Raw genomic sequence first — 26,724 nt, 5'->3', positions numbered from 1 at the left:
GAAATCTGTTATAGATATGGCAACGATGTTCAACAGCAGCCTGTGAGACACACCATTACTCTATCCTGTCAGGAGACAAATATCCAGCTGGAAGCAGAGCACAAATCACATTTTGACAAAAAGAGCATCTGACTACAAGTGGCTAATAAGCATCTGTCACTGACAAGTCTGGAAATAGCTTCAGAGATTTTACAGGACAGTCTTCCATCAGATACTTCTGAAAACTTGACTTCACCAGAGAAACGCTAGGGATGCACCATGGCTCCAGGCTGCAAGACTGGGGTTTGATCGGTTTCCAAAGCCAGATTAACTAGCAGTGCTGTTTTCGAGCTGTCCAGTTGTGTCAAAACCTGTTAGTCAAGGTTAAATCATGTAAATATACTGGCCTGTATAAGTATCTGGAGTCTAACACTCAGCGGCATGCAGTTGACTTCAGAAATAAGGATATTTCCTTATGAGTTATAAGGAATAAGTGGTCTGGATATGTTTTCTTTTTATTATTATCCCTTATTTATGGACTAAATCAGCTTGGGCATACAGTACATCATCCATCAGAAGTCATTGCTGTTAGCTATTTTCTCTTTAGAAAAAGAAGTTCTGTACATAGAGTTTGATCTCATTTTTTGTAATATTTGTTTTATTTTTGTATTGTTGGTTATTTTATCACCTCTCTAACACTATTTTCTACTTTTTTTAAACATGCTTTTTGATTCTGTATTATTTCTGTAAATAGGTCAGTGTCAAATAAGGGTATGCAAAAAGGGGAAATCTTTTAAAAATCCAATAATTAAAAAAATAAATGCTTGAACGGTACTTTAAAAATTGAATGAAATGTGTTTAATGAAATTAATGAAAATGAAAAGTGTAAAGTATCAAATATTTTCCTGGAGTGTACCCATCTTTATTATTTTGAGAAAAAAAAATGTTAGATCACACATATATATGAGCAATATCACATGAGTAGCCGTGCGATATGGCTGTAAATTAGCACGGCTGTGATTCTGCTGGATATGCAGCCATATCGCAGGGCTACGAGTGTGTGATATTGCATTTATACATCAGTTTGATGGCACAAGTGAGTAAATAAATAAGAAACAACAATGGAGTGTCTTTAAAAACCTCCTTTTGTGCAGAAATACTTCCTTCCGCCACGGATTCAAATCTGAAGATGACAGTTTAACAGTTGTGACCAAACCTCTGTTACTTTAGAACTAGTAACGAAGGAATATTAAGTCACTTCATTGAAGCTTATTGTATTATACAGTATAAGTAGAGTATTTAGATATTATGAGATTGACTAAACAAGTGTATTACCTGCATCTGATCTAGCATTCATTCAGTCGATGTCCATAATATTATATCCATTATAAAAAATCTGTTTGAACATCTGCTGAGGAAAGCGATATCTTTGTCTTTGTCCTTTTAAAAGATTTCCCATAACAGATTTCCCATATAGTCCCTTTCAATTTGACTCAATGACTCATTCATAAAGACAGTCTTTGCCGCCATCTAATGGGGTAATAATGTAACTTTCACTGAAGTCGAAATCACAATCACTAATGGCGCTTTTCTTGCGTGGAACGACTCGGCTCGCTTACTTTCGGTTTGCTTTTCCATTGCAATTTAGTACCGCTTCAAAGTGGGTGGGAAACTGATTGTTATAGTTGCGCCGCCTTTACTGCCGTGGATCCGCTCCTCGGCTACAAACAAGTCTGACAACGATAAAGCCATTTCTTTTTTCAAGTTGCATGCGATGGTTGTTTAAAGCAAGTTGTTTTTTAAAAAAAAAGTCACACAAACGATGATACTGCGGTGGCTGTTACTGACTATTTACATCTAGCAGGTTTGGTGTCTTGTGTTTCAAATCCAATGATGCTGGTAGTGACGATTCTCTCTGACCAATCAGTGATCTGCAGTGTTTATACGTCACATTTAGTATCGGTACGGCTCGCTTGGAACCTCCACCGAGGTGGTACTATTTAAGCGAGCCGTATCGAGCCATATCATGCAGTGGAAAAACGCCAAAATGGACCCTTTCTCAATACCAAATATGGCATATTATTTATATAAAATAATGTTTATTGAACAATAATATTTAAATTAATAACAATCGCCGTTATAAAAGACAATAGGAAATAAACACACACAAACAATTCAGTCAGACGTACCAAAGCAGCGCTCTAGTATAGGATTTTAAATATAGCCTAAAAATAAAGATATGAAACTTAATTTTCCCCTTAACCCTAATTGATTTGCTCTGGAACAAGTAATAGATTAATAAGACCAAAGAATGCCTGTTTGATAGACCCCAAATTAATTATATCTCGTGTTTAACCACTACCTACGTAAGAGCCAGCTGCAAATTCCCGAAGGATTTTTTTTTTTTTTTTTTTTTTTTTTTTTTACAAATGTCATGATTTTTTTATCTTGAATTTTGACATCATCTTGAAGAGATTTAAAATAATAATAATAATAATAATAATAATAATAATTTCCTGATACCATGGCCTGTTTTTCAAATACTAATATTATTTTTAAATAAATGCGGTACTGTTTTTGAAGACATATTAACACAGTGAAGTACTTGGAAAAAAATATATTACTATCTCCAGAACGTTACACCACCACCTATACACTTTTTTACTTTAAAAAATATCAAAACGAATTTTAAATTTGAAACATCATAGAAGAGGTGTTTTTCAGTAATTTCAGTCTGTATTAATTGCATTTTTAATGTAACTTTGTAGATGGTAAAAAATCATATCTGATTAATGTTTTATGCTTTCTATGCTGTTAAGTACCTTGGTATTTCCATGGGTTTTAGACATGCTATGCTTGTGTTATTACCTTCATTTTTGGGCATGTAATGCAGTAGTACCATAGTATTCTGTGATGTTTTTTGGAGTACCATGCTAATATCATGGCGTATAAAACTAACTATCATACAATACCATGGTATGTTAAAGTGACATAGTTATATCATCTACTATGATAATAAAACTTTTGCAAGGCTCAGCCAGTTGTCTAGGTAGGATTTTGTGATTCAGAGGAAGACTTGAAGAGAATTATTTACAAACATGTCATATTATTTCTCTCAGGGAAGTCTGTAAATATTGCCTGGGGTTTTTGGGCATATGCAAAGCATCTGTATTCACAAAACAGGGAATTTGTTTCAAAGCAAAACTTTTGTCAGCTTACTGACTAGTAACATTATGCTGTGAAAATCCAAGCTCTCAGAGAATTAAACGCCTTTGAAAGTTTCGCTTTTGAAGCCGAGGATGGGGCTTTTTTTTGCAGGTTGAACGGAGGTCTCGAGGGATTGGCATCTCTTCTCTTTTCTGTCTGTAATTGTGGCAGCAGTGTAATTAACACCGCGTGGGGCGGTAATTCCTGCCTAACGTGGATGAACATGCAGACACTTATGTTTGAGAAGGTCACGGCTGTCATTTCTTCCACCACATGCTGTTGAGTTGTACTCCTACCTTTAATGCATGCCTCAAATGCCTCGATTTGCCTTGCATGCACTGCGTCTGCCTCTGCTGTTATTGGATTTCCTTGGCAGGCATCCATGATGTGGGCCGTTATCTCGCATCTTGAGATTGTTTCGGTTCGTTTGTCTCCAAATCGCTCGTTTTAAATGGCTATTTCTTCGTCACAGAGGAGCGAGTGGCATTAAACATTTAAAAGCCATTGGAAGGAGGCTGGAGTATCCAATCAGGGTGCAGGGTCAATGCTGCTGAGATTTAGGGGTTTTCATGTTTTTGTTATTTTCACTGGCAAGCCAAATGAAAGTCTGAGGAGTTGAGGAAGAAAACTCCTTTTATAGGTAAAATATTTGTCCTCGCTGCTTACCAGCTCACGCTGTTTCCTTCAGTCAAATCTCAAACACACACATGTTGATTTCAGTTTTTATATGCAAACCCAAACTCTAAATCTAACCTAACAGTAGATTTAAAGCCAAACATGATTGTAAGGACATATTCAAAAATGTGATCCTTTTAACTATTGCCAAACCTGCACACAAATGGGAATCAGAAGCACTTGTTCCTCCTTTGAGATCCAGCCAGCATTGCACAAACATGTGAATCACTTATTGTACTTGTTCAACTCATTTTTACATTTGCTGCAGAACATGTGAGCAGTGCTTGGACGTGCAATTCTCGCTTACCGCAATGCTACAGTGTTGTGGATGCTTGCCAGGGCATTAAAGTTTTATGATAAAAATATCAATATTTAAGGAGCTATACATTGATCGTTATTGTTAACCACTATGATTGAATCATTGAGCGAGATGAACCCAAGAACTGAATCAGTCCGCTTCTTGAACAAATCATTCTGTCCAGTTTTGTCAACTGATTTCTTTCATAAACACATCAAGCATTTTGGTGAATAATAACTTACATTTCGGTCTGTTTGACTTCAGAACTCTTTGAAAATGCACACTTCATATGGACCACTTTTATACTTTTAAGGTGTTTTTTGCATGATTAGAGGCTCAAGTAGCCCTACTGTAATTGTTAGAAATTCCAAGGATCAGCATTCTCCCCTAAAAGTGATCGGGCAGACCAAGCCGTAAGTTGTAGAGACTTGAAACTCTGAGGAATGGTAGTACCCATCCCATCTACAAAGTCACCAAGGCTCGCCCCAATATCCTGATGGTGGCGCTACAGCGATCAAAAGTATGTAATGGCTCTTAACTCCTAAACCATTCATTGCAGGCTCAGGTGTCTTATATCACTGGGATCCTTGACTTAATGCGGATAAAACGCACGTCTCTGATTCGATGGTCGCTTGGTGAAATTTTTAGGAATTTCAAATTTTTTGAAAAACCTACTTTTGCAAACTAGTTCTAGGTTTTTCACCTGATCAAAACCAAACCAGTGCAGAAAGATTCTCTGGAGTCTGATTGTCAATAATTGATTCACATCCGCGACAGGACGCCAAAACGTTCAAGTTTTACTAAAACGGCTATCCCTCTTGAACAAAATGAGATCATTTCACCAAACTCTGTGCACCTACAGTATGTATGGGCTTAGTCTGTGGTTGCATGAAAAAGGATGCGGTGACTGGCCACTTGGTGAAGTTATAAAATGAAAAAAAAAAAAAAACACGAAAACTTCTATAGCTACGCAACAGTCAGTCTGATTGACTTGAAAACTGGCATGCGGTGTCTTTGTCCAATGTGCTGTGATTATCTATGAGGACATTGGCGTATCTCGAAAAACACGGCCGCCGTCAGCCAATGAATTTCATGCAGCTATCAGATAAGGTTAACGGAGGCCAGTCGGAATGAAACTCGCTGGGCCTGTTTCACTCACGGCCCTAGAGGCCTGTGAGAAATTCAAAATAAATCGGCCACTGGGGGGCACCTTTGAGTTTTTCACTGCGTAAAGGATTGTATATCATGCAAATTTTTTTTTTTTTTTTTTTTGCACATGACCACAACATTCATACCATATAGTAGAAATCCTCATTCTGAGCAACTTTACCTCTAGGACCGTCACTGTCCATCGAATCGTTCACTAAATTTTGGAGATTATTTCAAAAACCTACTTTCGCGAACTAGTCCAAGGTTTTTGGCTCAACCTCCATAACTGTTAAAAAGCTTTAAATCATATATTTCCTTTGTAAATAGTTTTGGCTGTAAATAGCCTTTTCTATCTATGATCTAGGTGGTTACAGGCTTGCTAAATAAAACATAATACCTTTTTACGCATGCGCTTCAACCACCTTTACTGCTTGCAGCTATATATATATTTTTTTTTAAAGTTGGCATGAAATGGAAGTTGCAATTGTCTTTTCTTCCATATTGTGACGTATTTCTGACTTAACTTCCCCTGAACCTTATTTTAAACTATACACTTCTTTTCCCATTCCCATAGCATCCAAAGACATTTTTCTATTGAGACTTTAAGCACCATCATCACATTCCTTAGTCCTAACGTGTTTGTTTGACCCACTTGTTCCTACATGACTGTGTTTACTTTACACCCTGTTAGCGCTAAATATAGAGCTGGTGAATCTGTGCCTTGTAATTCCTGCCTCCCGTACACAAACGTCTCAACTTGTTAATAACATGTTACCGTTTTTTTTCATTTTTATTCTCTCACGCAGGTTGCTAATTAAATGATGGAGACTGGGTTTGTATACATGACTGTGTTTTGTTTTGGCCACAACTGCAGACATCCTTTTTGGTTTTAAATCACAAATGCAAGCTATATTTCGTTGTGGTCGTGGAGGTGAATTAACCTCCTCTGTCTTTTTTATTCCCTCATAAAGAGGTCTTAGCTAACCGCTATAATCTTTATCAAGGCCATTCTTTGCCCTCTTATGCATTTTAGAAACTGTGGGCTGGAAAACTATGGTAGTCATGAAGTGTATTCATGAGCTGATGGGTGTTAAATGGCCCAGAATCACTCCCTTTATACTTTGTCATTATTTTGTAGACTCTGAATGGACATGCTAACATTAATCCGTTCTGTCAAGAGAAGTCGTGAAGCTCCGGGTGGTGTTCAGTGTGAGTGCCCGACAGATATACTTTTTTTTTTTTTAAAGGGCCGTGCTGATATTGATGGCAATAAAGGCGGGTGGTACTGTTGATGATATGATATGATATTGATATGATACTATTTAATGATAGCAAATGAGACATTGCTGATATTAAACATTCATACGTTTATTTAATAATATTTAACATTACATAATATACAAAAAATCAAATCAGTGTATCTTAGAGCAAACATTTTATACATTTTTTTTTCAGTAGCATTCAAAAGTTTGGGGTCAGTAAGATATTTTTTTAAAGAAATTAATACTGTTATTCGGCAAGGATGCATTCAATTGAGCATAAGTGACAGTAAAGACATTTGTAATTTTTTTTTTTTTTTTTTTTCAAATATGTTCTTTTAAACATTCTAGCCAAAAAATTATGCCAAATCAGCATATTAAAATGATTTCTAAAGGATCATGTGACACTGAAGACTGGAGTAATGATCACTGGAATAAATTACATTTTACAAGATATTAAAATAGAAAACAGTTATTTTAAATTGTAATAATATTTCACAATATTACTGTTTTTGCTGTATTTTTATGAAATAATTGTGGCCTTGGTGAGCAGAAGAGACTTCTTTTAAACACTGTCAAATCTTACTTACCCCAAACTTTTGAACAGTAGTTTATTTTATATTTTTATTTTGTTGTTTTCCTGTCAATCGACAAAGCAGGCTTAGTCATGGCTCAGTGCCGATATAATTACATAATAGAAATTCTGCAAAAATGAGACAAAAGCACGCACATCACTGGCAAAAATGCTCAAGTTGGGTGCTCGACAAAGGAAGTTATTCACCAGGTGCCCAAAAAAATTACCATGATAACTATTTGTTTACACCAAAATATTGTAGTTACTACAGTTATTGTTATTACAAGCATAATAATAATGTCTGTTCCACATCCTGTAGAGGATGACTTCACTCTTCCAGTCGTAGCGGATGAAATCAGGAGAATTTAGTAGTCTGTCATTTAGTTCTTATTCCCCTTTACTACTAAATCCAGATGCATTTCATGCCATGTGAAAGTCAATATCAGTGTCTGGATAACATCTGCAGCTAACACTGTGACGAAAGCTGTGTTTATAAAGATGAAATGTGGAATGCATAGCCAGACCTGTCTTTTGATTGCATGGTATTTGTCTTGACTACAATGGGAATACTGTGCTGGAAGGTGAAGGTGTTTCATGCAACATTCATGCATTGTGACTGAATGTCTTTACTCATTCCTTCTGTGCCACTGTGTTTGGTTGGGATTCAAGAGACAGTTCTTATGGAGTCTGGATTGTATGTGGGGCACACATGTGGGATGTCAAGGACCCCTGGTGCATGCATTGTTCTCTTCGATTGGGAGGATTGTATGTTACGGCAGAGGTGACAAGCACCATATTTATGATGTGCGCATTTCTCGAACCTCCAGATCCCAGATCCATATGTCATTTCTCATCTCAGCCTTTAGATTTGGGTCAGTGGAAGGAGGGACAGGGAGGTGATGTTTGGAGGGAAGGCGGATCATCTGTCAAGTCTCTAATGCACTGACTGATTGGTGCCTCATCTCTCATGCTGTTTGCATTCATCCTCCTCTTCCTCTGTCTCTGTTCCAAAGCCTTCCTTGCCATCTTATCAGGAATGAGCCTCATAGGTGACTGATTTGAAACACATCACATAGCCTGAAGCTCTGTGTGCCATACAAATAGCAATTCTCACACAAAGCATATAAGACACTCGACTTGATTGCAGTAGCATGCAGTAGTCAAGTTCCAGACGTGGAAATCACATTTATTTTGTGAAAACTTTTGTTTTTTTAATTATATAAAAAATTTGGATTTCGATTTATCGGTTATCGGTATCGGCCAAAATTTCCATATCGGTGCATCCCTATTTTTCACTGTGCTTGTCGCAGCTCATTGCATTATGGGATTGTCTGTATTCTCTGCAACTTATATATGCAATGCTCCCTACCTTTTAGAGCTTTTATGCAAAGCCTAGCATAACACAAGACGCGTCACTCATTTTGTTTTGAATGGGAGAAAGTGCAATGCGCAATATGGCGGAATAAGTCCCGCCTTCTAAATAAGAGCCAATTGCAGTTGACCGTTCGCAAAGACCCGCCTCCTTTAGTTACTGTTGCTATGTCCGACAAGCCATGCCGCTCTCACACCACACATCATGTTCTTACAGTGAAAAATACATCACGGCGCAAAAGGGACACTGACAACGTATCGACAGACAAGACAGAGCAGGTTACTTTTGATATGAAACAAAGTCTCAGATTTTGAAATTTTTAAAGAAATTTAAACAATAAATACCATTTTGTGGATCTTTAATGTGTCGTGACAGATCGCTGTAGAGCCTCAGATCAAGCGGCTCATGAACCGATCATCTCTTCTTACTAGTTAATTTATATCATCAAATAAACTTTTCAACCACAGAAAGATGTCAGTACACATCATTTTTCAAGTTGAAGTCCACTAACGTTAATCTACTAACTCCCCTGACTGCTTTGTCGGACAAAATGGCGGATTCGGCGTTATGATTGGTTAGATCGCCTGTCAATCAAACTCCAGTCGAAGGGTCAATTGGTAAAGTCATCGCGTCACTGCAGCGGCTGTTAGAAGCTCCGGTTCCTATAGAAACAGTCAGACGCGCACTTAGGCTGCGCATGCGCATTAGCTTGAATCAGCCTGAAAAATACAGTTTTTTTTGTCATGATTCCAGCGTTTACCAATGAAATCTGACAACAACTGTCTCATAAATTTTGTTTCTAAACAAAATTTATGAGACAGTTGTTGTCAGATATCATTGGTAATTTCAAATATGAAATTTAATCGAAAGCTTGGCAAACAGCTTTGGAGAATTTGATGTTTCCCTATTCAAAGTGATAGGAGCTGCACTTGCATGCCCGAGAGGCGTTTCAAAGATGGTCGCCGAGTAAAATTACTTTTCTTAAAGGGACTTTGGTTCACATCTGTTGCATTACTATGATGCCTTAAAATTATGTCTAAGTAGTAGCGCATAATTTATTTTATTTATTTATTTTAAAGAAAACAAAAAAAAAAACAGCTTCTTTTTCTCTCCCGCTCAGTCTCTCTTATGCTACTTTAGAGGACAGTAATCACAGCCCCTCAGAGTAAGTCCAGTGTTTATAATCCAGTATTCAGATCATATCCTCTTAAATAAAATGAAGCTGTCACACTCGGGTTGATTTGAATAGTAGACCAAGCATGCTAAACCACTTCATTAGGGATAGTTTTTTTGCTAACAGGATAGAAATTGAGTGAGATAGTGAGGAAAGGATTCCTGATTTGTTTATATCCATGTGAATCCCTTTCACTTTAATCTCCGGTTTAAGGCTCATGGCTCAACAGAGTTCGCTTAGCATTTGAAGGAAGCAGTTGAATCTCCCCTTCTACTCTTCTTCTGCTGCTGTGAGGGTGTGAATGAAGTGTTGATGTCTTCACTAAACTTGTTTGTGACTGAATGAAGCATTGGCAGGGAGTCAGAGTCTCTGGATCAGTTGGAGGGAAACTCTCTGGAGAGGGTTTCCAAGGTCATCCAAGGCGGAAGTTAGACAGTCTGTAATTCTTCTGTGGCTTTGCCAAATGAGCATAAAGTTGCTATTCTTCTTAGCACTCTTAAAGGGATAGTTCACCCAAAAATTTTGTCATCATTTACATACCCTCATGTTGTTCCAAATTTGTATGAGTTTCTTTCTTCTGTTGAACACAAAAGAAGATATTTTGAAGAATGTTAGTAACTAGACAGTTGACGGCACCCATTGACTTCCATAGTATTTTTTTTTCATACTATGGAAGTCAATGGGTGCTGTCAACTGTCTGGTTACCAACATTGTTCAAAATATCTTCTTTTGTGTTCAACAGAAGAAAGAAACTTATATAGGTTTGGAACAATTTGAGGGTGAGTAAATGATGACAAAATGTTCATTTTTGTGTGAACTATTAACTCTGCAAGTATTCAATAGCTTAGGACTTGCTTATCATAATGAAATAATTTTATTTAGGATCACTATCCTAAAGCGCAATCTGTGCTTTATATCACTACATATACATTACCGTTTAAAAGTTTGGGGTCAGTAAGAATTTTATTTTATTTTTTTGAAAGAAATGAATACTTCTATTCATCAAGGATGCATTAAATTGATCAAAAGTGATTTTCTTTCTTTTTTTTTTTTTTTTAGGGATTTTATAATGTTATAAAAGATTTCTAATAAATGCTGTTCTTTTGAGCTTTCTATTCATCAAAGTCCTGACTTAAATTGTATCACGGTTACCACAAAAATATTAAACAGCTCAACTGTTTTCAACATTGATAATAATCAGAAATGTTTCTTGAGCATCAAATCAGCATATTAGAATGATTTCTGAAGGATCATGTGACATTGAAGACTGGAGTAATGATGCTGAAAATTCAGCTTTTCCACCACAGGAATAAATTAAATTTTAATGTATATCAAAATAGAAACCAGTTCTTTCAAATTGTAATAATATTTCACAATACGTACTGTTTTTACTGTATTTTTGATCAAATAAATACAGCCTTGGTCAACAATTCTCTCTTTCCTGTTTTGCATTCAGAGATCGACATTGAACGCTGTGTCCGGGAATCCATCAACCTTTTCTGCTGGACTCCTAAAAGTGCCACTTATCGTCAGCATGCCCAGCCAAACAAAACTGCCAGTGACAGCAACAGCTTCGGGAAAACACCCTCCTATTACTCTACGGAATATCAGGACCTGACCAAAACTGACCTGGTAAGTGTCCTGAATTGACCTTTGACCTCTGAGTGCCTCAGCGCCATAGTCAGTCATCTCAGAAAGAAGCTTTGCTTATAACAGTCAACTGTCAGATGTCATTTCAGAAGATTATTTACTGTAATCAAACTGTTTACCTTCATTTTGGTGAATGTAGGAGGTTTATAGTGGTGAAAAGCCAACAACTAACTTTTGAGAGAAACTCTCTTTCTCTGTTATATTACTGTCATGAGAGTAGTTGCTATTGGAAATATAAAGGTAAAAATTCTAAACAAAAGAGTGACCTTTATTACAGTAATCGCCTTCGACATCTTGCTGAGTTCCTTTTGCCCTTTTGGGATTTTAAAGATTGCTTGTGCCGAAAGGTAAAGTCAGAGAGTATGAAGGATGGAGCCAATTACCCACTGCTAATCAAATGATCCATGAAGGTTTGCAAGAGTGGTGGCCACTGATGATCTCAGCCGCCCACATTTCCTAATGAGATGCTTTAGCTCGCTAATAAACACTCCAGTGCCTGCCTAAAGCAGAGGTAAATTGGAAGATCGTAAAGGTACACTATGTATCTTCTTTTTTTTTTTTTTTTTCCAAAATTAAGAAAATTTAAATAAAGAGTCAATACATCATCAATACTTCCAAAAGGTGTTTTTGTCTTACCCTGATTCACTATGGTAAGCCTGTTATAAGCATTAATATTTTAGACCTGACGAGATGGTTTTGACAGTAAATTGCATTCATATCATATCCATGTCTCATCATATCCGTAAATAGAGAAAAGTTGCTCCAGCTGGTGTGGGAGTGGCATAATTTGTAAATCTCGAACCTTCGGGGAATCACCCGGTTCAAACAAATGCCGAACAAAGGAGAGTCTGCTGGCAAAAAGAGAAACTGAAAAAGCTTGTAATAAAACCAGAATCAACATTGGCTTGGCTTTTCGGTGATGGCGAGAATTGATGGATTTGAAATGATTTAAAAGTGGCGTGAAGATGGAGTTTTTTTTTCTCAGCAGGTGATTAAGGTCTTTTATTGAAGAGATAAATTGCCATTTGTAGCTCTCTAACAGAGTTCATTGTAAAGCATTATCTGTTGTGAAGGGTCATTTCATTATGGTAGTTGTAACGCTGTGCTGGAATTAATTTTCAAGGAAGTACCGTGTCTATTACTGGGTATAGATACAGTAACGTCTTCAGCTAGTCAGCTTGAGATCCTTTCCATCTACACTGGTTATATCTCTTAAGCTTAGTAGTGGATGTTTTATGAGCAGTATGATAATCTCTCTCTCTCTTTTAGTTATAAGAAAGAACCATAATCATCCGCACAGTCACGCAGAGCTGAAGCACAACCAAAACAATGTTTCTCTGCAAAATGCATGTGGTTTTAACTGCTAGACAGCCAAAAGTTACATAGTGTACCTTTTATTTCAGATGTGTAGGCCTGTTCATAAGTAATTTAAAAAACATAAAAGTATAGAATATTTGCAAACTAATCACATAAAAATATTCTTATCGCAATTTTCATTATTGTCTGACAATGTTTGAATATGTAAAAAAATAAATCAACCTAGACTCTGAATTATACCCAAAAATGAACTTAACTATTAACTTGTACACTTTGTTGTTAATTGCTTATGTAAGAATGCTTTTGCTAAGATTGTTAAATGTAAATGTATGTGTGAGTGTGTAGGCATGTGAGACCATGAGCATTTATCAGCCTTTCACAGATACAGATATAGCTAGATATTGCTCAAGCAGTGCATTTCCAGACATCAGGCTGTGTTCAGTCAGAGAATAGAGAGAGATTAGGTCAACAGATGAGTGTTTGTGAAGCTCGGCACTGCCCATCGCTGATGAATCGCAAACAGTTTAAAATGACATGAGTGCCAGTAAATGATGACAGATTTTCAGTTTTGAGTGAACTATATTTTCAATAGTTCATAGAAATGCATAAATGCACCAATAAATCAAATCTTCCAGGTGTTGTTGAACAGGTAGCAAAGTTGTAGGCCATTTTGTTCTGACTATCTGTTTTGCTGGAAACTCTCACATGTAGGTTACTGGCATCAGTTGACCTGAGTTGCCTCGCATGCCACCGTTAATTTGTGAAAGTAAGTCTTAATGCATGCGAGACTTCAACCCTTACCTATAAATATTCCATTCTCTGCTCTCATCCAACCTTTCTGATGACCTGACCTTCTGATTTTGCTCGTTACTCTTCCTGTCATTTTATGAAAATCTCCTGCTTGACATATACCTAAGACCAAAGGTAATACGAAGACTTTTCATATTCTTATCATAAGCTAGTTTTAAACACATTTGGCTACTGTTTGTTGTTGAGAATCTATATGTATAGATATATAATACAATAACAGTATTAATAATAGTCATTAATAATTAACCTTAATATGCAATATAATGTATTAATAATATAAGGTTATCATTATTATTATTAGGGGTGCTTGTTATTTTTACCTAAAATTTGCTATTTAGCTTCCTAAATTTCAGATTTTTCCTATTTTCTTATAATGGAAAAAAAGTTGATAATTAAGATAGATATTAAACATTCAGCTTCACATACTTTAATAAATATTTTATAGGTGTTTCTGCAAAACCAGGATAAAAATTATCAGTTACGCCGCCACATCATTAGGAAGTGATGCTTGCTTTAGAAGCAATGCCATATTTCTATTAAATTGCTTTTCTCAGCACCGATGTGACTGGTTATGTTCCATGAGGATGTGAGATGTATTTCGAGTCACACTGAGAGCGTCTATCTAACCTTTTACCTCTTTGCGTTTGGCTCTCTGTTTGCAATTCATCAGCGATGGGCAGTGCTGAGCTTCACAAACACTCATCTGTTGACCTAATCTCTCTCTATTCTCTGACTGAACACAGCCTGATGTCTGGAAATGCACTGCTTGAGCGATATCCAGCTATATCTGTATCTGTAAAAGGCTGATAAACGCTCATGGTCTCACATGCCTACACACTCACACATACATTTACATTTAACAATCTTAGCAAATGCATTCTTACATAAGCAGTTAACAACAAGTGAAAATAACCAGCTAGAAAGCATCTCAAGTGTGATTTGGACCAGTAAACAAAAGGTTGTAGCTTTGAACCAAGAGTGTTTGTATAGAATCTGTTCTCAGTGGCAGTTATGAACTTAAACCAAGCGTACTTCAGCTACTTAACTAGTCTTTCGTGCATGTTTTGAACCAGTTTAAGTATTTCAGACACATTCTCCTGGGTCATATAAGACCATTTGAGTTCCCAATCTTTATTTATTTTCTGTTTGGACTAGTATTTGGGTCAATGATGTGTCGGGTCATTTTTTTGTCCAAATTTTTTGTTCAATAATAATGAAAAACAAAGATATGACATCCAAAGTATGTAAGGTAGTACAACTAGATCTCTTTTATTGAATTCAAAAGGTTTTAATTATATTTTGCTACATATAAAGGCATTTTAAAGATTTTGAAGTGTCAAAAAGTCATTCTGTTTAACCGTCCAAAGGCCAATACAGGCAGTTCATTTGTGATTAAAATATTGTAAAATGTAATAAATGTATATATTTTTTATTCTGCCATGATTTTATAACATCATATATCAACAAAAATTATATTAAAATTATGTGTAGAAGTTGTTGCTTTGTTATGAGAAAGAATTGATGTCATTCGGAGTAACCAATTTAAAGGGACCATTTTGGATCAAGTCATGCAGTCAGTATCATGTGATATCATTCAGACACCTGCAAAAGACCACATGGTCATGTAGCAAAGTAACTAATTCGCTCTTAACTCTTTGACAAATTCATGTTTTCACTTGCTCCTATGCATGTCCCGAAACATCAGGTCATTCGGTACAACCGCTATAAAACATGGAAAATGTTGTAATATTTTAAAAACTTATTCTAAATATAAAATGTTTGATTGTCCTTTTGTTAGCTAGCTAGCTAGATATTAGGCTGTTAGCATTGTTTGAAAATATCGTCATTCGGTATAACTAAAAGTGTCATCTGGTAAAACTGAAATTTTGGGTAAACCGAATGACTTTTTGGTGACAAATTTTGTCCATCTTGTAAAAAATGACAAAAGTAGTGTTAACTGATTATAAAAAAAAACACAATCTCACTGTTAATATTTAATAATACTTCAAAATTAATTATATCTCCATTTAGTTTTTTTATACTTTTAAAAACCTTATTTCTCAATGACCCATTTATTCATCCTTTGTTGTACATTTTCTCTGTGCAGTATCACTGGTGTTCTCTCTAGCTGTGCTTCGGGCGGTAAATGGTGTGGTTAGGCCTGCTGTTGATTGTCATCTCCTGGTCATTAGAGCATGATGTGTCTGCTGAACAAGCTCTTTCTCTCTCTTTTTGTCAGCCATCTGACAGGCGCCGTCACCAAAGCCTGACTCCAACAAGTCAGGAACTCGCAGCCAAACCTTCTGCCAGTGACCGTGTGTGTGTGTGTGTGTGTGCGCGCGATAGAGATGATACCAGTGACTTCAGCTGATTATGAGAAACATCATGTGTGCATGGCTGAATGCGTTTTTGAGCAATACTAAGTAGTTGTAGATGGCGTTGTTTTGAATTGCTGTCATGATGAACAGTAATAACCACAACATGCCTTTTATTGTGATGGTTACTGACTGCAATAAAGTATAATCAAATGGTCATACCTGATATGGATGCATAACACTGGCTAGATTTGATTTGAAATGTGTTGCGTAAAAAGGCAATATATTCCTGTGATTGAATTAGCATTTTCCAGACCGTATGTGCATCGTTTGATGCAAGCTGAAAACTCAAATCAATTACATATTTAGCTTTTTTCTACACTTAACATTTAATTTAAACATAAATGTGTTGCAATGTATTGTCTGAACTGGACTGATATGTTTATGTAAGGTTAGAAATGCTATTTCTCTGCATTTTAAGACCTGTCTAGATTTACTGGAGAATCCTGATGCTGTTTGAGACTCATTTCTGAGCTTTAGTCCTTCAAACAGTTCTAACAGTTGCTCATTAAAGTCCCAGCCATTAAACGCACAGTAATGTCAGTCCATGTTGTGAAGAATCCCCTTCCATTAGTCTGACTTTACTAGCTGCTTTTAAAGGCTATTTACGGCTTGTTTCGTGAATAAGCTAGTTTACTCAATAACTCAATAACAAGGTTCTCAGTAACATGCCACTCTAACACAAAGAGCCTAAGAACTGTGGGTAATCCTCTTAAAACATTCCTTTTAAGCTGTGTACATGGACTTTGTGTTCACCTGTTAATAATCGACTGTTGGAATGACATTGCAAATGACTTCTCAGTGAACCGAGGTCATTGTCATGGCCAAAAATCTCGAAGTGAGTGGACCCGTATTGTATTCTCAGATATCATTCTAGTGTACTACTCATGTCTATAGTCTTTATGAGACAATATTTACCTCATGTTGTTGTGATGTCCGTAGTGCAGGAGGCAGGAGTTTGGTTCTCGGCATCTGCTTTGGCTTGGATAAATAATGCAGATTGCTGCTGTACTGTTTTTCTGTTCAGTTCTTTATGTGAATTGGTGTTGTTGGGCCAATTAGTTACAAGTCATGTGGTAATAATGCTGTCCTTCAGTATGTGGGCGTTTCAATGTCAGTATGTTTCATGTGTTGGACATTAAGGAACCTGATATCTGTAATCACGTATCTTCCAGCTCTGCTGAGGCAAATAAGTAACAAAACAAAAAACTGAATATATTAGCAATGAGCAAACTACATTCCCACTGTGATGTTATTATTCTACAGAAAAAAGTATTTGGTTACACTTTATTTTGATGGTCCTTTTTACACATTCTGTTGACTACAAGTAACTTTGAACCTACATGTCTACTAACTCTCATAAGAGTGTTGCGATGTTCCTTACGATATACACTTGTTTAAGTGTTGTATTTTAAAGACAGTTTTCCATCGAAATTGATGGATTTATTATATTATATATAATGATAATATTTTGCTTTCTATCACACACAGTACAGTATATGGGTCTGACCTCAAAGTTTAAAATCACTTGATGTATAGCAACAGAAATGTAACGGCACTGCATGTGAGCTGATTTTTTTTTGTGTATGTGCAACAAAATGCGTTTTTCTTTTTTTAGTAGTGTATTACAACAGCTTTGATTAGATGGACTGGTGCCACTTACTGTATGTGGCCTCGCCGCTGCGATGTTGAGCTCTGATTGGGCAGGAGGGGAGAGTGAGCAGACCATTGTCTCCTTTCTTAAGTGTTGGATCTGTCTTTTTATTTCGATTCCAGACTTTGTTTGAGACTCTCTGATGTGCGGCAGCCTAAGCACGTCACCTGTTCCAGTGCAGCCAGATGCTGGATGGTTAAATGCCTCTCACGCACCACAGGGCGTCGTCACAAGACTGAATTTATGCAAGATCTCCATCCTTCATCCTTTTTGATAAAAGATAGCATACATTTTTGACAGCACCTGTCATGTAGATGTTAAGCCTTTCAAACTCAAGCTTGTTTTCAGATTTGCACTGGTAATCCTTTTCAGACCGTAAATACCCACAGGAATGTTTGCATGGATTTGATTATTTCTGCATTTTTAAAGCCAGCTCCTTTAAACTTTTAGACCAAACATTTACCATTTCGACTTGGTGATCAGACCAGCTCAGTGACTTTCGATTCTCTTGGCCGTCTGCGAAACCACAGAGCATCCAAACAGGCAAGTTTACGGCCTATTGAAATGTCACCAGTGATAATAAAAGGTCAAGACTCTTGCCTGCATTTAGAGTTTCTGAAGCCAGGGCACAAGGGCCTCCTTTAGGCAATGATGAGAATGCCACGAGCCCTGCGGGTCTAATGCACTTTAAAACCAGAACCCATTGGACATCAGCCTCCCTCCATTCCTCAAACTTACCTCCATTGCTAAGGTGACCTCATAGGTAATTGGCTGCACTCTGTGGGAGGCTGGTACTCTGTGACTGATTGGACTGATTTCATGGGCTACTGAACATTGACATTTACGAGATATCCCCCCACCCCGCTGCCCTTTCCTGTGCTGTTGCCCTTTGTTTCGGAGTCCTGCTCCTAGAAGTGTGGAATTCAGCGATAATGCGGATTGTTATTAGGGCTGGACGGTATGCCGTGCACCCACTGGTGCTTTTTAGAAGCATGAGATGTCGCTAATCAATTGCAAAATCAATCTCAAAATTTACTTTATACATAAACTACCTGCCAAAAGTTTTTGAAAGAAGTCTCTTGTGCTCACCAAGACCATTTATTTGATCACAAATACAGTAAAACATTTCTTAAAAGAACCAATTTTATTAGTGTGAAGAACATTTTAATAATCTAAAGAACCTTTTTCCACTATAATAGAAATGGAAAGGAAAGATTGTTGGATGTTGAAGGTTCTTCATGAACCATAGATGCCTATAAAGAACCTTTATTTTTGAGTGTTAAAGGATTAGTTCACTTCAGAATTCAAATTTCCTGATAATTTGCTCATCCCCATGTCATCCAAGATGTTTGTGTCTTTCTTTCTTCAGTCAAAAAGAAATTAAGGTTTTTGAGGAAAACATTCCAGGATTTTTCTCCATATAGTGGACTTCAACTGCTACCAATGGGTTGAAGGTCCAAATTGTAGTTTAAATGCAGCTCTACATCATCCCAGACAATGAATAAGGGTCTTATATAGTGAAACGATCGGTCATTTTATAAAATAAAATAAAAATTATATACTTTTTAACCACAAATGCTCATCTTGCACTGCTCTGCAGGTCCGCACACATGACGTAATCACGTTGGAAAGGTCACGTAGGGACATAGGCGGAAGTACTGATCCAGTGTTTACAAAGCGAACGTGCAAAGACTAAGTCAAACGCCCTTTACAAAAAAAGATAAAACAACGATATCAGACGATGTTGAAGTTGGAGGAGAAAATGAGATGGAGTTTTTCGCCCCGCGGTACTTCCGCCTACGTCACGCCTGACCTTTCCACCGTGATTACGTAATGCGTGGCGTATCGCAGCATTTGTGGTTAAAAAGTATATAATTTTTTTTTTTTTTAAATGACCGATCGTTTCACTAGACAAGACACTTATTCCTCATCTGGGATCGTGTAGAGCCCTTTGAAGGTAGCCATTGAAGTCCACTATATGGAGAAAAATCCTGGAATGTTTTCCTCAAAAACCATAATTTCTTTTCGTCTGAAGAAAGAAAGACAAACATCTTGGATGACATGGGGGTGAGTAAATTATCAGGAAATTTTAATTCTGAAGTGAACTAAGCCTTTGCATTTGCCAGATGCTTTTATCCTAAGAAATCATTCAAGGTACACAACAAAGTTTATGGATTCCATGGGAATTGAACCCATGATGTCAGCATTGCTAGTGCCTTGCTCTGCTGTTTGAGCAACAGGAATGCAGATGTTTAAATATATTTCAATCTTTCGAATGGAAAAAGGGATAAAAACACTGCTAAGGAAAATTATTTTTTATAAAATTACACATTGTTGTTATATTAGATTGGTCATACTGCCCACCCCTATTTGTAATCCACGCACTCTCTGCTGTTACTGTATATGATTTGTTTGATAATTTGGCCAGTGTTGAGGTATAGGGAAGATATGCAGGAACAGTGATTGTTATCCACTCCTATTGTGCCTATTAAATTGGTCCTTCCTGATAAAGATCTAATGTGCCTGATCCTGAAGTGCCAATTAGAGCTATGATACTGCTGTATTGCTATGCTTTTTAGTCGAGTGGGAGAAATGATATTTATGTGAGAATGAATAGTGTCCTTTTGAGTTCAACTGGTCCATTTGCTGTTCTGTTAATGATCAGGATGTGGCACAGATGGAGACATTTCCAGACAGGTGGGAGACTGGAAGGAGCTAATTCCCCCAAACGGGCTGGGAAAAACAGGGTTTGATAATGGATCTAAGGTAACAGGGGTCCGGGGCATTGGCTGCAATGGTAGGCCAGAAAAAGTGTGGCTTGATTTAGATTCAGGCAAGTTTGGGCACCCTGTGTAGACTTAAGCAAAAATGCAACTTGTGAGGATTTCTGACAACAGCTTATGGCAGAATTTCTGGCAGTTAACTGAATTAAGCAGCAGTATTTTGGATACCCTTGAGGGGTCATGCTGCACATACAGGTAGGCTGGTGAGCTGTCGCTTGAATAAAAAATAGCTAGTCTTACAGACTTTTAACTTAAAAGTATTCCTATTTTGGCAGGAAAAGACTGTTTGACTGACATCTAAACACAGTTGGCTTTTTTTCTATTTGTGGTTTAGGGTCGAGTGCAGTAATGATAATCTCAGCCTCTGCAATCTTAAAAAAAAAAAAAGGTTGATTAAGAAGTTGAGACCAAGAAAGAAACATTTTTTCTGGAGTTCGTCATAATGCTGCAAAACTGTGTGAGTGCTTTGATGTGTTCACTGAATGTGAGCTGGTCATCCTGGATGACTTCTAGGGCTTTTTTTACCTCGGGGTAACAACTGTGTTTTTTCAACTGAGATGGAGAGAAACTGAGTTGGAAGCCGTCTTCTGCAGCTCAGTCTTGACAGGTTGAGCTTGAGGTGTTGATTATTCATTCAGGTTGAGATGTCCGAAGGATATGAGATCATAGAGGTGAACACAGTTAGAGGCATGAAAAGCAGCTCTGATTTTTGTCGACATGGCAGTGAAAAAGAAAAGCCATGCATTTGGATAAGAGAATCAAATGATCTGTTAAAAATGGAGAATAATATCGGATCAAGTACAGATCCTTGAGGGATACCGGTATCATCATAGTGCAGGATGCAGGAATTGAACATATGCATGTGTTTTCTTTGAATATACTCCGACTCTTCACTGTTTTTCCTGCTCAACACTAACAGGCAGGCTAACATTTCAACCCACACATAATTTTTTCTCACATTTTTTAAAATACCACTCACTGCTGCAAATCTGTTGTTTTACCACATATTTCTTTGCACCCTCAGAGCCGCGAGCCACTCAAGCTGAGCGAGCTGAAAGCAGAAGTGTCTCCGCGTATCTCTGTGGAAGACCTCATTGACCTGTGTGAGCTGAGTGGACCGGCTTGCTTTAAAACTCCTGCCAAGAGGGCCAGGACTGGGAAACCCAAGATTCTGGCAGTGGACATCCGGAGCCTTGAAGAGTATCCTTTTAGTCTTAATGATAAATGCAATTCTGACTCTGGAAAAAAAAAGCCTTTTTTAAAATTGTTTTCCTATATACCCTACTGTTAAAAACGTTGGGAAGTTTTTTTTAAAAAAATGAAAGAAGTATCTTATGCTCTCCAAGGCTATGTTTATTTGATCAAAAATACAGTAATATTATGAAATATTATTACAATTTAAAATGACTGGTTTCTAATTGAATATATTTTAAAATGTAATTTATTCCTGTGATGGAAAAGCTGATTTTTCAGCATCATTACTCCAGTCTTCAGTGTCACATGATCCTTCAGAAATCATTCGATTTGATGCTCAAGAAACATTTTTGATTATTATCAATGTTGAAAACAGTGCTGCTTAATATTTTTGTGGAAAGCATGATACATTTTTTTTCAGGATTCTTCAAAAGAACAACATTTATTTCAATAAAATTTTACTCCAAACTTTTGATCGGTAGTATAAGTGTATAAATGTATCTAGATTTTTAATATATCAATAGTATTTTAGATTTAGATAGTATTTTTGTCTAATTTTCCTGTTACGAGAATCTCTGTTAAGAGATTTTTTGCTGTCTATGTGTGGTCCCTGAGAGCCCAAGCTAAACATCAGAACACTGATGTAAAAGACATGGAAAAATGTGGAAAAATTGTCAGGCCAACTCCAAGCACACTCAGATTTTCTTCAAGACATGAAAACATGTTGTTGTAATGTACTTGCTGAGTTTCCGTAGTTGTGTTTCTTTGTTTGAAAGCAATCATTTAGGAGTTGGCTAAAATTTTAAGTAAATAATGTAAAAATCAGATCAATTGAAACCAAAAAGTCAGACCCTAAGACAGATTGTTGTCTGTTGTTAGTAGTGACGGCCCAGTGAAATGTGTGGGAGAGCATTACTGTGGTTAATTTGTTTTAAGAGGTTTGTCACTGTTTCCATTAGTGCAGCTGTAAGTAGATACACGATAGTATACACAAGCAGGATAAGAGCAATCATAATACATGTATGCAAGGCTTTCAGGGAAAATTGAATGTCAAAGCTGCAGCGCTACTATATGGATATAGAAATTCAGTGTTCTCTCATTTTGTATTCTGCACCATTTATGGCCATATCAATATTTGATATAAATGTTAGACAAAGACCTTTCTGTTCTAATGCCTGTTTAAAATCTGCATGAACATGAACATTTCTCATCCTCTTGAGAAATGGAGAAAGGTCTTGTTAAATGTTTCTGAAAAGTTCCACTGCTAATCATTTTTATTGAAAGATGTAGCACAAATATCACTGGTTGTAACTTTATCTATGGAGGAAGCAGCTAAGAAGAGTTATTATTCAATTACACTATGCACTCGTCTCTTTTCTCGTCTCATCTTTCACTGCGCTCACCTGCTGCGCTTCTCTTTGAGACACTGCTTTTGCGTGTACTTGTCTTGGTCATATTTAATCAATGTCCCAAGGGAGTTTATTCTGCTCGTTTTTTTATCTTGTCCTGCACACTTTGTTCTCTGTCTCTTTTCTTTTGTAGTTCTGCAGTGGGTTTTGGATGGAGTTGGATGGTTTCCACAAAGCCCATAGATCTGTGTAGGGTTTGTGCTGTAAATCCTGTGAACTTCACCTGACACAATTACAAACGACCAGCTCAAGAGCTTACAAGAGATTGTGTTCTGCTTAGATGTCTTACCACAGCTCATGTATACCAAAGTACCTCTAGGTATTCACTGAATACACCAAAATGCTCACATTACAGCTGAACTTCCTAATGGTCTTCACATTTTTAATCTGACACCGTTCACTCACTCTGAAAGCCACCAAACTTCTTATCTAAATCAAAGCCTCTTCCACACTGCAAAACAAAAAAGGTTATACTTTATTTCAATGGTCCACTTTAGACATTCTTTTAACTATAAGTAACTTTGCAATTAAATGTCAACTACCAGTCATTAAAGTATTAGTAGATTCTCTGCTTAATATCTGCTAACACTTTATTTTGATGCTCTCCAACAGACATTCTACTGACTAGAAGTAACTTTGCAACAACATGTCAACTAATTCTACTAACCTGAACAGTCTACTAATACTCTAATGAGAGTTAGTTGACATGTAGTTGTAAAGTTACTAATAGTTAGTAGAATGTCTAAAGCGGACCATCGAAATAAAGTGTAACCAAAAATTTTTTTTTCTTAAAACAAGACAAAAATACTGATGGGGGGAAAAAAAAAAAAAAAAGTATTTTAAAGTCTGAAAACTTTTATATTTACAGTCACCATTTTCATGGTTTTTCATGGGTTCCAGAAAATATTAAGCAGCATGGCTGTTTTCAACATTAGCCGCTTTTCCACCGTTCTCTTTGCTTATCCGTTCCATTCCGTGCCGATCCGGCCCAGCCTGTACGGATATGGTTTCATTTTCCACTGAGGCTGATAATAACGGTGCTTTTTGGAGTGTAATACACATGTGTCAGTCATTGTCTTGTTAAAGGGTTAGTTCACCCAAAAATGAAAATTCTGTCATTAATTACTCACCCTCATGTTGTTCCACACCCGTAAGACCTTCGTTCATCTTCGGAACTCAAATTATATTTTTGATGAAATCCGATGGCTCAGTGAGGCTTGCATTGCCAGCAATGGTATTTCCTCTTTCAAGATCCATAAAGGTAATAAACATATTTAAAACAGTTAATGTGACTACAGTGGTTCTACCTTAATATTATAAAGCGACGAGAATATTTTTTGTGCACCAAAAAAAAACAAAATAACGACTTTTTAACAATATCTAGTGATGGCTGATTTCAAAACAATGCTTCGGAGCGTTATGAATCTTTTGTGTCAAATCAGTGATTCAGATTGCATATCAAACCGCCAAACTGCTGAAATCATGTGACTTTGGCGCTCCGAACCACTGATTCGATTTGTAAAGCTCTGAAGCTTCATGAAGCAGTGTTTTGAAATCAGCCATCACTAGACATTGTTTAAAAGTCATTATTTTGGGTTTTTTGCCGCACAAAAAATATTCTCGTCACTTTACAATATTAAGGTAGAACCACTGTACTCACATGAACTGATTTAAATATGTTTTTTGTAGCTTTATGGATCTTGAGAGAGGAAATGTCATTGCTGGCAATGCAAGCCTCACTGAGCCATCGGATTTCATCAAAAATGTCTTAATTTGTGTTCTGAAGATGAACGAAGGTCTTACGGATGTAGAACGACATGAGGGTGAGTAATTAATGACATTATTTTCATTTTTGGGTGAACTAACCCTTTAAAGCAAGAGTTTACAGACTGTATGAGATGTAAATAGCGACCGCATTATGGAGGATGATCAGATATTTCTTTTAATTTTATTATTAACTTGTGTTTACTTTGCTTAAATAGCATGCTTGGTCAGCTACAGAGAAACTGGTAGCCAGGCAACAGACAAGTGACCAATCCTGAGTGGCGACGTCACTTCACTTCACTTTAGCCAACCGTTTTGAGAATTCTGGGCTGAGAACGGTTTGTAATCGTGCCGTGCCGAACCAAGCTCAAGTGGAAATATAACTGGACCCATTCCTTACTGTTCTTAGAACCGTTCAGCCCAACGGTGAAAAAGCTGCTACTGATAATAATAAGAAATGTTTCTTGAGCAGAAAATCAGCATATTAGAATGATTTCTGAAGGATAATGTGACACTGAAGACTGGAGTAATGATGAAAACAGTTATTTTATGCTATAATAATACTGTTTGTACTGTATTTTGATCAAATAAATGCAGCCGTATGACCCTTGACCGTACGTGTGTAGCTTCAGTCGCGGTCACGTCCCAGGCAGCATTAACATTCCGTACAACTCCACGTTTGGGCCGGAGGGAGAACTGCTCCAGTGTCCCGCCACCAGCACCCTGGCTGGATACAGATTCCGTGTCATTGTGATCCTCAGCAACATCATGAAGAACGCTACCACGGTAAGATTATTTCATTCTCCTATTGATATTTTTTAGGAAACACATGCACTGTTAAATGCATTCACTGTAACACACTTTACATTAGACTTCTGCGATATGCATAAAAATGAAAAAGTTTACTTCCTTTTCTCCTGTAGTTTGCGGCTCACCTGGTGAAAGTAAATTTCCCTCGAGTTTGTGTCTTGGATGGTGGCATGAACAAGATGAAGTCCACTGGCCTGTTAACGGTCCCATCTCCGCAGATATAACAGGATGCTTTGATAAAGGGAAACTGTTTAAACGTCTTTTACATGGTGCGAGAAGCAAATACATTTCTCAACTAAAACATTTTTCTTCTAAACTATGTCAAGAGTTAAAGGCATTATGCATGTCAGCACTGAAAAGTTTGAACTTGAAAATGCACACAGCTGTTTGAACTTCTGGGACCAAACAAATCAACAAAAATAAAGTTTTTTTTTTTTTTTTACTACAGCTGTTGTAGTCTGTTTGCTCAGATTCAGTTCACTTACTACTTTCCTTTTCCACTGGCGTCACTTATGTTTGTGAGCTATTGATGGATATTGGATATTTCCTTTTCCGAATTGCCTGAAAATCCACCTCACGAGAGCATAAAACTTTTTTGCGATATATGGGAGTTTTTGCGAAATTGACGTGTTTCCATTTGCCGTATTTTCAAGTGATTGGCGTCACTTATGTTGTGAGCTATTGATGGAGATTGGATGTTGGATAATGGATATTGGGTAATGTTGATTATCCAATCAATGTGAAGTCCCGTCCTACATTTTCTCTCAACGAATATCCTGTTTCACACTGAAATTTGTGCCAGTACAAAAGAAAAATAGGTTTAAGGGGAGAAGGTTTAATGGGGAAATTTTCAAGCACCTACATTATCCAACAAAAAAAAAAAAAAACTTTCAGACCCAGAGAAAGTTATGATAAACGGTGAATAATATTCTGTGGGTGAGAATGCCTAATTAATGTCTAGACCAATCCAACCTGACAGAATGGTCAGGAAAATTTAAATGACCACATTAGTGTGCAAGGGCTTTCTTCGAACGCAACGCATCTTTTGATGTGAATGGGCTTGTAGAATCAGAAATGCACTGTGAGTTCCAGTCCTGTCAGTTAAGAACAGGAAGAGGAACTAAAGTGGATTACTGGATATTTGAAGACTGAGGAAAATACATGCCTGGACTGATAAATCTTAAAAAGGGGTCCTATTCCTTTTCCGAATTGCCTGAAAAACCACCTCATGTGAGCGTAAAAACTTTTTTGCGATATGTGGGAATTGATGC

General features: G+C 37.0%; 1 protein-coding gene across 2 annotated transcripts in view; it reads left to right on the top strand.

Moving 5' to 3' along the window:
* Nucleotides 1-25,895, top strand: part of tbck (TBC1 domain containing kinase) — a 49,640-nt gene extending 23,745 nt beyond the window's left edge. Inside the window, exons 23-26 of one of the 2 annotated variants that reach the window (XM_051890396.1) lie at nucleotides 11,144-11,319; nucleotides 21,301-21,476; nucleotides 25,270-25,429; nucleotides 25,567-25,895. In XM_051890396.1, coding sequence (XP_051746356.1) covers nucleotides 11,144-11,319; nucleotides 21,301-21,476; nucleotides 25,270-25,429; nucleotides 25,567-25,677 — 623 coding nt within the window. In that variant the 3' untranslated portion in view covers nucleotides 25,678-25,895. Of the gene's footprint in view, nucleotides 1-11,143; nucleotides 11,320-17,943; nucleotides 18,154-21,300; nucleotides 21,477-25,269; nucleotides 25,430-25,566 lie in introns of those variants that run through there. The other variant, XM_051890405.1, reaches the window with a different exon arrangement.
* The last annotated feature ends 829 nt before the right edge of the window (nucleotides 25,896-26,724 follow it).

This window comes from Ctenopharyngodon idella, chromosome 1, assembly GCF_019924925.1.
Source record: "Ctenopharyngodon idella isolate HZGC_01 chromosome 1, HZGC01, whole genome shotgun sequence".
NCBI lineage: Eukaryota > Metazoa > Chordata > Actinopteri > Cypriniformes > Xenocyprididae > Ctenopharyngodon > Ctenopharyngodon idella.
This window is presented reverse-complemented; position numbering and strand designations above follow the sequence as displayed.